The sequence below is a fragment of the Piliocolobus tephrosceles genome, chromosome 14, assembly GCF_002776525.5.
Source record: "Piliocolobus tephrosceles isolate RC106 chromosome 14, ASM277652v3, whole genome shotgun sequence".
Classification (NCBI taxonomy): domain Eukaryota; kingdom Metazoa; phylum Chordata; class Mammalia; order Primates; family Cercopithecidae; genus Piliocolobus; species Piliocolobus tephrosceles.
The window spans coordinates 5,965,742-5,978,187 of record NC_045447.1 but is presented as its reverse complement, the minus strand read 5'-3'; the positions used below and the strand labels follow the sequence as shown (position 1 = coordinate 5,978,187).

The window sequence follows — 12,446 nt, the reverse complement described above, 5'->3', positions numbered from 1 at the left end:
ATAAGAGGACAATCCAAGTAAAAATGGAAAATATATGAAGGGATATGTACATTGCCAGTAAGTCTGTGAAAAGATTCTCAACATTGTTAGTCATTCTAGAAAGGTAAATTAAAACCACAATGACATACTACTACACACCCGCTTGAATCACCAAAATTAAAAACACCACGCAGGTGCACTAGCTCACACCTGCAAACTCAGCACTTTGGGAGGCCAAGGAGGGTGGATCACCTGAGATCAGGAGTTCGAGACCAGCCTGGCCAACATGGTGAAACCACATCTCTACTAAAAATACAAAAATTAGCCGGGCATGGTGGGGTGCCTGTAACCCCAGCTACTTGGGAGGCTGAGGCAGGAGAATTGCTTGAACCCAGGAGGCAGAGGTTGCAGTGAGCTGACATCGCGACATTGTACTCCAGTCTGGGACAACAGAGCAAGACTCTATCTCAAAAAAAGAGAGCTCAGGAGCCTCAGCCAGCTCCAAATCTACCAGGAGAAGGGTAAGACCAGCTCAAGTGTGAAAATACTAAAGCAGCACCCTGACAAAAATCAGAATACAGCATACAGCACAGGGTCTTAATGGTCCATGGGGTTTGAACTGGCAGTATTTGAAACTCAAAGCTTCTGAGGGACAAGACAAGAAGGGAGAAGTACCCTTTTATAACTGCATACTGTAAGTAGAAACAAAAGGGGAGAAAATTTAGGGTCCTGCAAGACCCTCAAAAGTGGAACAAACTCTGGACTTCACTACACTTGCAAAAAAGGGTGTCACTGAACCTGTAATTGCTTAAACCATCTCATTACCTCGGAAATAGAAATAGAATTAATAAATCCATATGTAAAGGTTACAAAAAAAATAAGAAAATGGAGATCCAACATACTAATGAAATTATAAAATTCTCAGCCTGGGATTTTGAGGCTGCAGTGAGCTGTGATTGTGCCACTGAACTTCAGCCTGGGCAACAGGCTGTTGAAACAGACCCTGTTTCAAAAACAAAACAAAACAAAACAAAAAAATAAAAGAAAATTCTCCCCAAAACAAGTGGGAAGGAAAAGAATACCGAATTAGGCTGGGCGCGGTGGCTCACGCCTGTAATTCGAGCACTTTGCGGGGCCAAAGCAGGAGGATCACCTGAGGTCAGAAGTTCAAGACTAGCCTGGCCAAAAGGGCAAAGCCCTGTCTCTACTAAAAATACAAACATTAACTGGGCATGGTGGGACGTGCCTGTAATCCCAGCTGTGTGGGAGGCTGAGGCAGGAGAATCACTTGAACCTGGGAGGCGAAGGATGCAGTGAGCAGAGATCACACCACTGCACTTCAGCCTGCGTAACAGAGTGAGACTCCATCTCAAAAAAAGGAATACTGAATTAAACATATTAGCTACTTATTTGGGGATATAAAAAACTATTTTGAAGAAAAACCTCAAAAATGAAAAGAAGCCGGGCGCGGTGGCTCAAGCCTGCAATCCCAGCACTTTGGGAGGCCGAGACGGGCGGATCACGAGGTCAGGAGATCGAGACCATCCTGGCTAACACGGTGAAACCCCGTCTCTACTAAAAACTACAAAAAACTAGCCGGGCGAGGTGGCGGCACCTGTAGTCCCAGCTACTCGGGAGGCTGAGGCAGGAGAATGGCGTGAACCTGGGAGGTGGAGCTTGCAGTGAGCTGAGATCCGGCCACAGCACTCCAGCCTGGGTGACAGAGCGAGACTCCGTCTCAAAAAAAAAAAAAAAAAAATGAAAAGAAATAAAAATAAAAACCATTAAAAAAAAAGGACAAGAAATCAGACATTTACTGATTACAAATGAAAAAACAGTAAGTTTACAGTGGGGATACATGAGACGCCACCTTAACGAAGTGATGGAAGCTAGTATCACCAGCAATGAGATTTATCAACATCATGTACCTCTCGATCTGACAGACTGAGAAGAGCACAAATTGCTTGTACGTTTTCTTGGCAAAAATGCAAAATCTGAATTTGACTCACAAGGAAATTATCAGAGAAACCCAAATGGAGTGACATTCTGAAAAGTAACTGGACAGCACTCTTTAAAAACATGCAGGCCATGAAAGATAAAGACAGAATGAGGACGTAATTGTCCTACACTGAAGGAAACTAAGAAGGCCTCACAAGTGAATGGGATTTGTGATCCTAGATTGGACCCTGGAGCAGAAAACAGACAAGTGGTATCATATGAATAAGGTCTAATTAACTCTTAGTTCATACCAACATAAAACCCTGGTTTTGATCGTTGTTCTGTATTTACGTAAGATGTTAACATTTGAGGAAACTTGGTGAAGGTTATAGGAACTCTACTAATTTTGCATTTTTTAAAAAAAATCTGCAATTATTTCAAAATAAAAAATTAATTCCTCCAGCTGGGAGCGGTGGCTCACGCCTGTAATCCCAGCACTTTGGGAGGCCGAGGCGGGCAGATCATGAGGTCAGAAGATCGAGACCATCCTGGCTAACATGGTGAAATCCCGTCTCTACTAAGAACGCAAAAAACAATTAGCTGGGCGTGGTGGCGGACGCCTGTAGTCCCAGCTACTTGGGAGGCTGAGGCAGGAGAATGGCGTAAACCCGGGAGGTGGAGCTTGCAGTGAGCCAAGATCGCACCACTGCACTCTAGCCTGGGCAACTGAGCGAGACTCCGTCTCAAAAAAAAAAAAAAAAAAAAAAATTAATTCCTCCAAGGCAAATCCAACCCCACAGGATTCTTCATCACCCTACTCCATCCCATGTAACTCCCTTCTCCCATAACAAAGGAACCCTGCCTCCTATCACCAGCTTTCTTACACATTAGCTCTATTTTACAATACACAAAATCATTGAAAAACTACTAATACTAAGCCAGTTCTACTACTGACAACAAATCTCACAAATTTTAGCTGTTGTCACCCAGGATAGAGTGCAATGGCATAATCTCGGTTCACTGCAACCTCTGCCTCTTGCATTCAAGCAATTTTCCTGCATCAGCCTCCCTAATAGCTGGGATTACAGGCGTGTGCCACCACATCCAACTAATTTTGTATTTTTAGTAAAAACGAGGTTTCACCATGTTGGCCAGGCTGGTCTCGAACTCCCGACCTCAGGTGATCCAACAGCCTTGGCCTCCCAAAGTGCTAGGATTCCAGGTGTGAGCCACTGTGCCCAGCCAAGGCTACTATTTCTTTTCTTTTTTTTTTTTTTTGAGATGGAGTCTTGCTCTGTCACCCAGGCTAGAGTGCAGTGGCCGAATCACAGCTCACTGCAAGCTCCGCCTCCCGGGTTCACGCCATTCTCCTACCTCAGCCTCTCGAGTAGCTGGGACTACAGGTGCCTGTCACCTCGCCCGGCTAGTTTTTTGTATTTTTTTTTTAGTAGAGACGGGGTTTCACCGTATTAGCTAGGATGGTATCGATCTCCTGACCTCGTGATCCACCCATCTCGGCCTCAAGGCTACTACTTCTAAAAGTGCTTGTATCATTTTTTTCTCTGTGGGTTATGTATATGACCAATTTAAAATATAATTAGGTTCATTTACTTCAATTGTATTTCTTTTTAAAGTTTTGCTTTTTAAAATTCACCTTTGTTGATTTAATTGTTCAAAAGTCATATATATGTAAAAAGTATACTCTAGTTCTATCATTTGATTGATTTATTTATTTAGAGACAGGGTCTTGTTAATGTCACCTAGGCTGGAGTGCAGTGACTATTCACATATGTGATCATAACACACAACAGCCTCAAACTCCTGGGCTCAAGTGATCTTGCCTCAGCCTACAGCATAGCAGGGACTACAGAGGCACAGGCTACTGTGTCCAGCTCTTTATTAGGTATATGCATTCAGAATTGTCGTATCTTCTGTTGAACCAAAATACTCCCTTTTTATCTCAAATAATGCTTTCTGAGCTGCGCATGGTGGCTCACGCCTGTAATCCCAGCACTTTGGGAGGCTGGGGCAGGCGGGTCACCTGAGGTCAGGAGTTCGAGACCAGCCTGGCCAACATGGCAAAACCCTATCTCTACTAAAAATACAAAAATTAGCTGTGCACGGTGGTGAGTGCCTGTAGTCCCCGCTACTCAGGAGGCTGAGGCAGGAGATTCGCTTAAACTCGGGAGGCAGAGGTTGCAGTGAGCCAAGATCGGCCACTGCACTCCAGCCTGGGCGACAGAGCAAGACTGTCTCAAAATAATAATAATAATAATAATAATAATGCTTTCTGCCTTAATGTCTATTTAGTTTGATATTAACAGAATTAAATAAGTTTTAATTTGGATATGCATAATTATCTTTTACTTACAATCTTTATGTATCCTTATGTTTAGATGTATTACCCACTAACAGCACATAGCATGCCCAAATTGGTGTTAAAATACCACTTTCAACTAAAATACAGCCAGGCTCCTTAGAAAACTGTTTCAGTTACGGGATAAAAACAATATATATGATGAACTTGGAACATCCTGTCACAGCACATAGCCTCAGAGCCAACTAGAAGGAGCTGACTGAAATGGACTGAAACACAAGCATACCAATCCATGCATTCACAGTTCTTTTTTTAAGCTTACCAGTCACCACTGGCACTTACTAGTGAATTATTTTTTCTTTTTTGAGACGGAGTCTTGCTCTGTCTCCCAGGTTGGAATGCAGTGGCACGATCTCAGCTCACTGCAACCTCTGCCTCCAGGGTTCAAGCAATTCTCCTGCCCCAGCCTCCGTATTAGCTGGGACTATGGGCATGCGCCACCATGTCTGGTTGATTTTTGTATTTCTAGTAGAGACGGGGTTTTGCTGACAAGCCAGGCTGGTCTTGAACTCTTGACTTCAGGTGATCTGCCCACCTTGGCCTCCCAAAGTGCTGGGATTACAGGGCGTGAGCCACTGCACCTGGACTACTAGTGAATTAAACTCATTATTCTGAAAAGTGATCAAGTGTCAAGTATTTATACTGCCTTTCCTTTATAAACTATACAACTGAGTAACCAAATGGAAGTAGAGAATTTTCTCTCCAGAGTATTCCAGCTAACATAAAATAATTAAAGTGTCACCATTTTGCTCCCTTTAATGAATTAATAACTAAGTGCAAGCAGCTGTGATTATCAGAAAAATAAACTAGGTATCATGTACCTGCTGCTGATGGAACATATGACCAACTACAAAACAGTTTTGCCAAAAACGAATAAAAATTTACCTGAATTGGATCAATTCTCTAGCTCCAACTATCAATTTATAGGAAACACACAGAGGACACAGACACGCTAAACACCACCAAGGGGATGCGATATCAGCAAAATCCAGACCATGATTAACTCTATAAAATTAACTGAATTTTTTCAACAAAAAAATTGCAAGAGAAGAAAATGAGAGAATTCTAGTTCAAAAAGACCTATCAAGTAATGCCACTGGGTGGACTAACTTGCCTTTGGGTGGACTAATTTGGATCTTAAGCTGAAAAAAAGTGTTATGAGATAATTGAAAATTTGAACACTGATAAGAAGCGATTACTGGTAACTTTTAGGTATGACTGTTACTTTTCTTATTTTTTAGAGATATTCACTAACATAGTTACAAATGACTAACAATAGACATGCAAAACCTCTCCACAGAAAACTATAAAACACTGAGAAAAATTTAAACCAAATAACTGAAGACATATACCTTATTCATTAATTAGAAAGTAGTAAAAGTTGTCAATTCTTCCCAAATTTCCACTTCTTTTCCTCTATAATTTATATGGAAATACAAAGGGCCAAGAACAGCCACAGCACTCAAAAAGTAGAGCAAGGTAGAAGGGAGTGAGGCACTGTGGCTCACACCAGCACTCTGCGAGGCCAAGATGGGCAGATCACTTGAGGCCAGGAGTTCGAGACCAGCCTGGCCAACACGGTGAAATCCTGTCTCTACTAAAAATACAAAAATTTGCCGGGCATAGTGGTGCACACTTGTGGTCCTAGCTACTCGGGAGGTTGAGGAAGGAGAATCACTTGAACCTGGGAAGCAGAGGTTGCAGTGAGCCGGGATCGTGCCACTGCACTCCAGCCTGGACGACAGTTCAAGACTCCATCTCAAAAAACAAAACAAACAAAAAACAAACAAAACAAAACAAGGTAGGAAGACTTGCTCTATGAGTTATTAAAACTTATATAAAGCTAGATAAAGTAAACAACATGATATGAGCACAAGGGTAGGCAAATGATCTCAAGAACAGACTGATGCCCAGACATTAAGTGGACTCTAGACTCATAACAAACATAGCAGTGCAGTGAAGCACAAATGGTCTTTCAATAAATAGCACTGGGATAATTAGACCTCTACTTGGGGGAGAAAAAAATGGAACTCAACCCATATACCTCAGTCACAAACAAAACAACAAAGCTTCTAGAAAAGGAGTTCCCAAATTTCCTCTGTAAAGGGCTAGATAGGCTTGTGGGACTACACATAATGCCTGTTACATTCTCTTTTTTATAAAGTTTTAAAAAAGTAAAAACCAGCTGGGCAAGGTGACTCACACCTGTAATCCCAGCACTTCAGCAGGTTGATGACGCAGGAGGATCACTTGAGACCAGGAGTCTGAGATCAGCCTGGGCAACAGCACAAGACCCCATCTCTACATTTAAGAAAAAAAAAAAGAACGTAAAAAACGTACCCTAGGGCAATACAAAAACAATACGTGGGGTAGGTGGATCTGCAAGCTGTAGTTTGCTAACCTTTGTTCTAGAAGGTAAAAGAGATCCTGATCCATGGGTGATGGGGGTGGGGGCAAAGGAAGGCAAGAGAATGTAATTTGCAACCTGCAGCAGAGAAAGACTTCTTACTCTTTATTTAAGAAACGGGACACAGAGCACTAACAATAAAAGACTGATGTATTTACTATGTTCAAATAAGCAATTCTCAATAAGAATGAAAAAGGAATTCTTAAGACATCACTAAAAAGAGTCAGAATGCAAGTCAAAGTGAGGAAATGACTTCTACCCGATTATATAAAGAACTCCTACAAATCAACTGAAAAAAAGACAACAGAAAATGAACAAAAGCCTTGAACAGGCACTTTCCAAAGGAGGTTACTAAGACAGCTACTAAATATATGAAAAGATGCTCAATCTCCCTAATAAGGACATTACAAAAGCCCATAAAACACCATCAATACACACAGCCCAATAGCTAAAAATCTCAAAGCAATCTATACAAATGTGTTGCTGAAGACACGGAACAATGCAACTTCTCATACACTGCTGGTGGAATATAATTTTGTACAACAGGCTTGGCATTATTTACTGAAGTTGAACTTATAAACACCCTAATACTCCACAATCTACTTCTGGATATAAACTGAACAAAAATGCGTTCAGAAGAACACTAAGAGATACATGGGTGATTACAGCAGCATTATTCATAACATGCTACGCAAAAAAGAGTTAACATAGCAGGCATGCTAGCCTTTGAAAGACCTGCTTGAGAGGCTGCCCCTTGGCTGGTATCTAGGAACTTAGATTTTAGGACAGTTCTGGCTCACTGTTACTAAACCATATGTGAAAATGATATGGTCCCGCCAAACACCTACTTTCTTTCTGCTTTGTGGCTACTGCATCTCAATGCACAGCTGACACTTGAACAACATGGGTTTGAAGTGCGCAGGTCCACTCATTCATAGCTTTCTTCCATCTCTGCCACTCCTGAGAGTAAGACAAATCCCTCCTCCTCTTCATCTGTCTACTGAGCGTGACAGTGATAAAGATGTAGACCTTTATGATGATCCATTTCACTTAATGAATAAATATATCTTCTCTTATAATTTGTTTCTTTAGCTTTACTATAAGAATATAGTATATAAGCCGGGCGCGGTGGCTCAAGCCTGTAATCCCAGCACTTTGGGAGGCTGAGACGGGCGGATCACAAGGTCAGGAGATCGAGACCATCCTGGCTAACGCGGTGAAACCCCGACTCTACTAAAAATACAAAAAACTAGCCGGGCGAGGTGGCGGGCGTCTGTAGTCCCAGCTACTCGGGAGGCTGAGGCAGGAGAATGGCGGGAACCCGGGAGGCGGAGCTTGCAGTGAGCTGAGATCTGGCCACTGCACTCCAGCCTGGGCGACAGAGCGAGACTCTGTCAAAAAAAAAAAAAAAAAAAAAAAGAATATAGTATATAATACAATATAACATATAATTTTTGTTGTTGTTGTTGTTGTTTTTTGTTTTTGAGACAGTCTCGCTCTATTGCCAGGCTGGAATGCAGTGGTGCTATTTTGGTTCACTGCAAACTCCTGCCTCCCTGGTTCAAGTGACTCTCCTGCCTCAGCCTCCCAAGCAGCTGGGACTACAGGCACCCACCACCACACGTGGCTAATGTTTGCATTTTTAGTAGAGATGGGGTTTCACCATGTTGGCCAGGATGGTCTCAATCTCTTGACATGGTGATCCGCCCACCTCGGCCTCCCAAAGTGCTGGGATTACAGGGGTGACCCACTGCGCCCAGCCTCATTTTTTTTTTAAGCACATCTACAGGGTAGGATGAATGGGGGTTGGGGGTAAAAAGAGGAGTTATTCATTTTATTTTAAAGAGTTCCGAATGTTCGGTGTATTTATAACTAGTATATAAAAGTGGTATGTGGTTCAGATCAATCATGAAATGAAAAAAGAGATGCCAGGAAGATTTACTCAGAATCTGTAAAGACTATTACTGCAATACCCCCACCAAAGCCCTCCACTCACCCTCTCTCCCATTCCCAGCCTCCACTGACAATTCAGCCTGTAGTATTCTAACTACAGAGTGGGAAAAAAATAATGAATTTTACATTCATAATTGTCACAAATTCAGCTTAGAAAATTTGTGTCCCCCAAATTCAAATAATGCTATCTCCTCTTAATTAGAAATCCCAAATTATTGTATCATATATTCCAAGTTGCATAAGAAAAAACTTACCCGTAAACTCCCAGTATGATAAATGATCAGAAGGAAATTTCCGTACTTGCAACTGATAGAAATTCTCTCTATTTGGAGAGTTGAGCCATTCCTGTGCCATCTACACAAAGCACAAAAGCAAATTAAAAAAGCAACATTCCTGGAAAGTGATGCTAAATAGTAACATTTTCCAAAGTTAAGCAACAGTAAAATCCAGAACCTAGAATCTAGGTGACAGAAACTAAAAATTGATTCGCGGTGGGTTAATAAAATTATCTGGAACTGTCCTGTCCAATTCAGTAGCCATTAGCTACATTTGGTTATTTACATTTAATTAAAATGTTAAAAAATAAAAATTCTGTTCTTCAGTCAAGCTAGTCACACTTGTAGAGCTCGACAGCCACCTGTGGCTGCTCCGCTGTGCGCAGATGTGGAGCATTTCCAGCAGTGCATAATGTACTGCGGGACAGCTCCAGTAGAATGCTATTTCCCAACCAGGTCAGCTAGCTCACAAGTCCAAAAGGACCTAGATTTGCTGCAAACCTTAGGGATTTCTTACCAACATGTCATCCTGCCAGTTTATAAAACGCTCTATACCTACCTTCCAATTTGTCAAAGCTCCAAACTCAGAAGTATCCTTAAGGATCTTCTGAGAAGTAAGACTTTCCAATCCCAAATTTAAGAAGACTACTAGTATAAAAAAGTCATAATAGCTTTCATGTCTTAAAAAACTAACAAATATATTACCTTTTGGGCCCTAAGAAGGGTTCTGTCTAAATGTAAGTTAGTCATTAAGTATTTAAATCAACAACTAGCCTTCAGTTCCTCTGAAGAAACTTATCATCAAAGATTATTGGTGCTGAACTGCTTCTGCACTGGTTAACCGACCAAGACTCCACAAGGGTTATGCTATGGACAGGGAACAAAACAATACTGAATCTGTGTTATCCGCTAGTATGGTCAGACTCTGGACCATGATAGTCATGATCAGTTTGTATCACCCAGAGTACCCTACACTAAGGCAACTCCATAGAATCATCATCAAAAGCACATTCTATGTTCACAGCATTATTTACAATCACCAAAACCTGGAAACCACCCAAATGTCCATCAGCTGGTGAACGCATAAACAAATGTAATATATCCATACAACAGAATCTCATTTGGCAATAAAAAGCCATGGCCTATTAATAAATGCTACAACATGGATGGGCTTCAAAAAGATTATATGAAATGAAAGGAGCCAGATTCAAAAGACCACATACGTACACTTCTATGTATGTGACATTTCCAGAAGAGGCAGATTTATGGACAGATGGGAGATTAGTGTTTGCCCAGGGCTAGTGGTAGGAATGAAGAATGACTACCAATGGGCAGAAGGGATTGTTTTAGGTCAATGGAAATGTTCTAAAACTGGGTTGTGGTGATGGCTATGCAACTATAAATTTACTTAAAAAACCATTCAATTATACACCTTAAAAGGGTACCTTTTATGGTATAGTATACTTTAATAAAGCTGTTAAAATGCATCCTAGTGTATACAACAAAGAATTAAAAAATGGATCAATAAAATTTTGTCACAAGGGATTTACCTAAGAGTACCCAGAAGATCCTAGGTAGTTTTCATCTTGGAAAAAGGAGGGCAGATCCTTTCAGTTTGAAATTATTTGGGCCTAATAATAACTTCTACAGCAATCCCATGAACCAGAGATTAAGTGGATCTCTTACAGTCAAGCTATAATGACCGACTAAAGATAGCTGAAATTCCGGAGCTATCAAAGAGAAACTTAGCTAGGTAAAAAGTCCTAACGAATAGATACTCAATATACTACATAATTCATAGCTTTCTACATTTGATGCATTTGATACAGGTTCATCTGTTTCATAACTCATGGGGCCCTGGGAAATTAAGAAATCATAAATTGCATGAGCTAGTAGTTTCACACTAAATAACTGTTCAAAGTATGAACAAATGTACGTTTGTGGTCCATCAGAGCATTATCAAAGTTAAAATTAATCAACTAGGTTCAGAGGATGAAAAATCATGCAGATGGTTAGAAAACGTACTCCTTTCAAAAGGTGTCAGCTGCTGTAAAAAATAAACAATAAAAAGAAAACAAGCTCTCTGAACATAAGAACATTCAGAATACACTGAACAGAGATGAATATACAGTGGCTTTCCAATTTTTTTTTTTTTTTTTCTGAGATGGAGTTTCACTCTTGTTGCTCTGGCTGGAGTGCAATGCCATGATTTCCACTCACTACAACTTCAGCTTCGCGGGTTCAAGCTATTCTCCCGCCTCAGCCTCCCATTAGCTGGGACTACAGGCATGCGCCACCATGCCCGGCTCACTTTTTATTTTTTGGAGACAGAGTTTCGCTCTTGTTGCCCAGGCGGGAGTGCAATGGCGTAATCTCGCCTAACCACAACCTCCACCTCCTGGGTTCAAGTGATTCTCCTGCCTCAGCCTCCTGAGTAGCTGGGATTATAGGCACCCACCACCACACCCGGCTAATTTTGTATTTTTAGTAGAGACAAGGTTTCTCCATGTTGTTCAGGCTGGTCTTGAACTCCCAACCTCAGGTGATCCACCTGCCTTGGCCTCCCAAAGTGCTGGCATTATAGGCATGAGCCACCACGCCTGGCCCAAATTCTGTATTTTTAGTAGAGACAGGGTTTCACCATGTTGGCCCGCTGGTCTCAAACTCTTGACCTCAGGTAATCTACCCACCCTGGCCTCCCAAAGCGCTGGGATTACAGATGTGAGCCACCAAGTCTGGCTAGCTTTCCAAGTATTAAAGGTCAGTGGTAATGCTGTAACAATCTCACAAAGCACTATCACTTCAAAGAAGCAAACTATGTCTCTTTTCTTCCCACTCCAGACAGGAAAGACAGATACCCAGTCAGGCCTCATCTTCAAAGGAGGTCTGAGTTCTCTTTGTCCCCAGTAACTAAGAAGAACAGATTATTCTACAAAACTGGCTGTTCCTAATAATTTAATAATTTAACATTTTTCAGATCAAATAAATATTATGTTTTGATAAAAATATTTCCACATAGGCCGGGCGCGGTGGCTCAAGCCTGTAATCCCAGCACTTTGGGAGGCCGAGACGGGCGGATCATGAGGTCAGGAGATCGAGACCATCCTGGCTAACACTGTGAAACCCCGTCTCTACTAAAAAATACAAAAAACTAGCCGGGCGAGGTGGCGGGCGCCTGTAGTCCCAGCTACTCGGGAGGCTGAGGCAGGAGAATGGCGTAAACCCGGGAGGCGGAGCTTGCAGTGAGCTGAGATCCGGCCACTGCACTCCAGCCTGGGGAACAGAGCGAGACTCCGTCTCAAAAAAAAAATATTTCCACATAGACTAAATACACTGTTTGGTTATAATGAGGTTTTGTGTGTATGTGATCCCAAGAAAATTATCTTTAAAAAATTATTATCATTATTTTTATTATTTTTTATTTTTTAAGACAGGGTCTTGCTCTGTTGCCCAGGCTGAAATAAAGTGGCATGATCTTGGCTCACTGCAACCTCCACCTCCCAGGTTCAAGCAATTC

At 41.7% G+C, this 12,446-nt stretch overlaps 1 protein-coding gene across 6 annotated transcripts in view; it reads right to left on the bottom strand.

The window, feature by feature from the left end:
* Window positions 1-12,446, bottom strand: part of SETX (senataxin) — a 99,338-nt gene that overhangs the window by 41,666 nt on the left and 45,226 nt on the right. For all 6 annotated transcript variants that reach the window (XM_026457124.1, XM_026457127.1, XM_026457128.1 and 3 more), the window contains one exon: window positions 8,909-9,008. In XM_026457124.1, coding sequence (XP_026312909.1) covers window positions 8,909-9,008 — 100 coding nt within the window. The remainder of the gene's footprint in view (window positions 1-8,908; window positions 9,009-12,446) is intronic.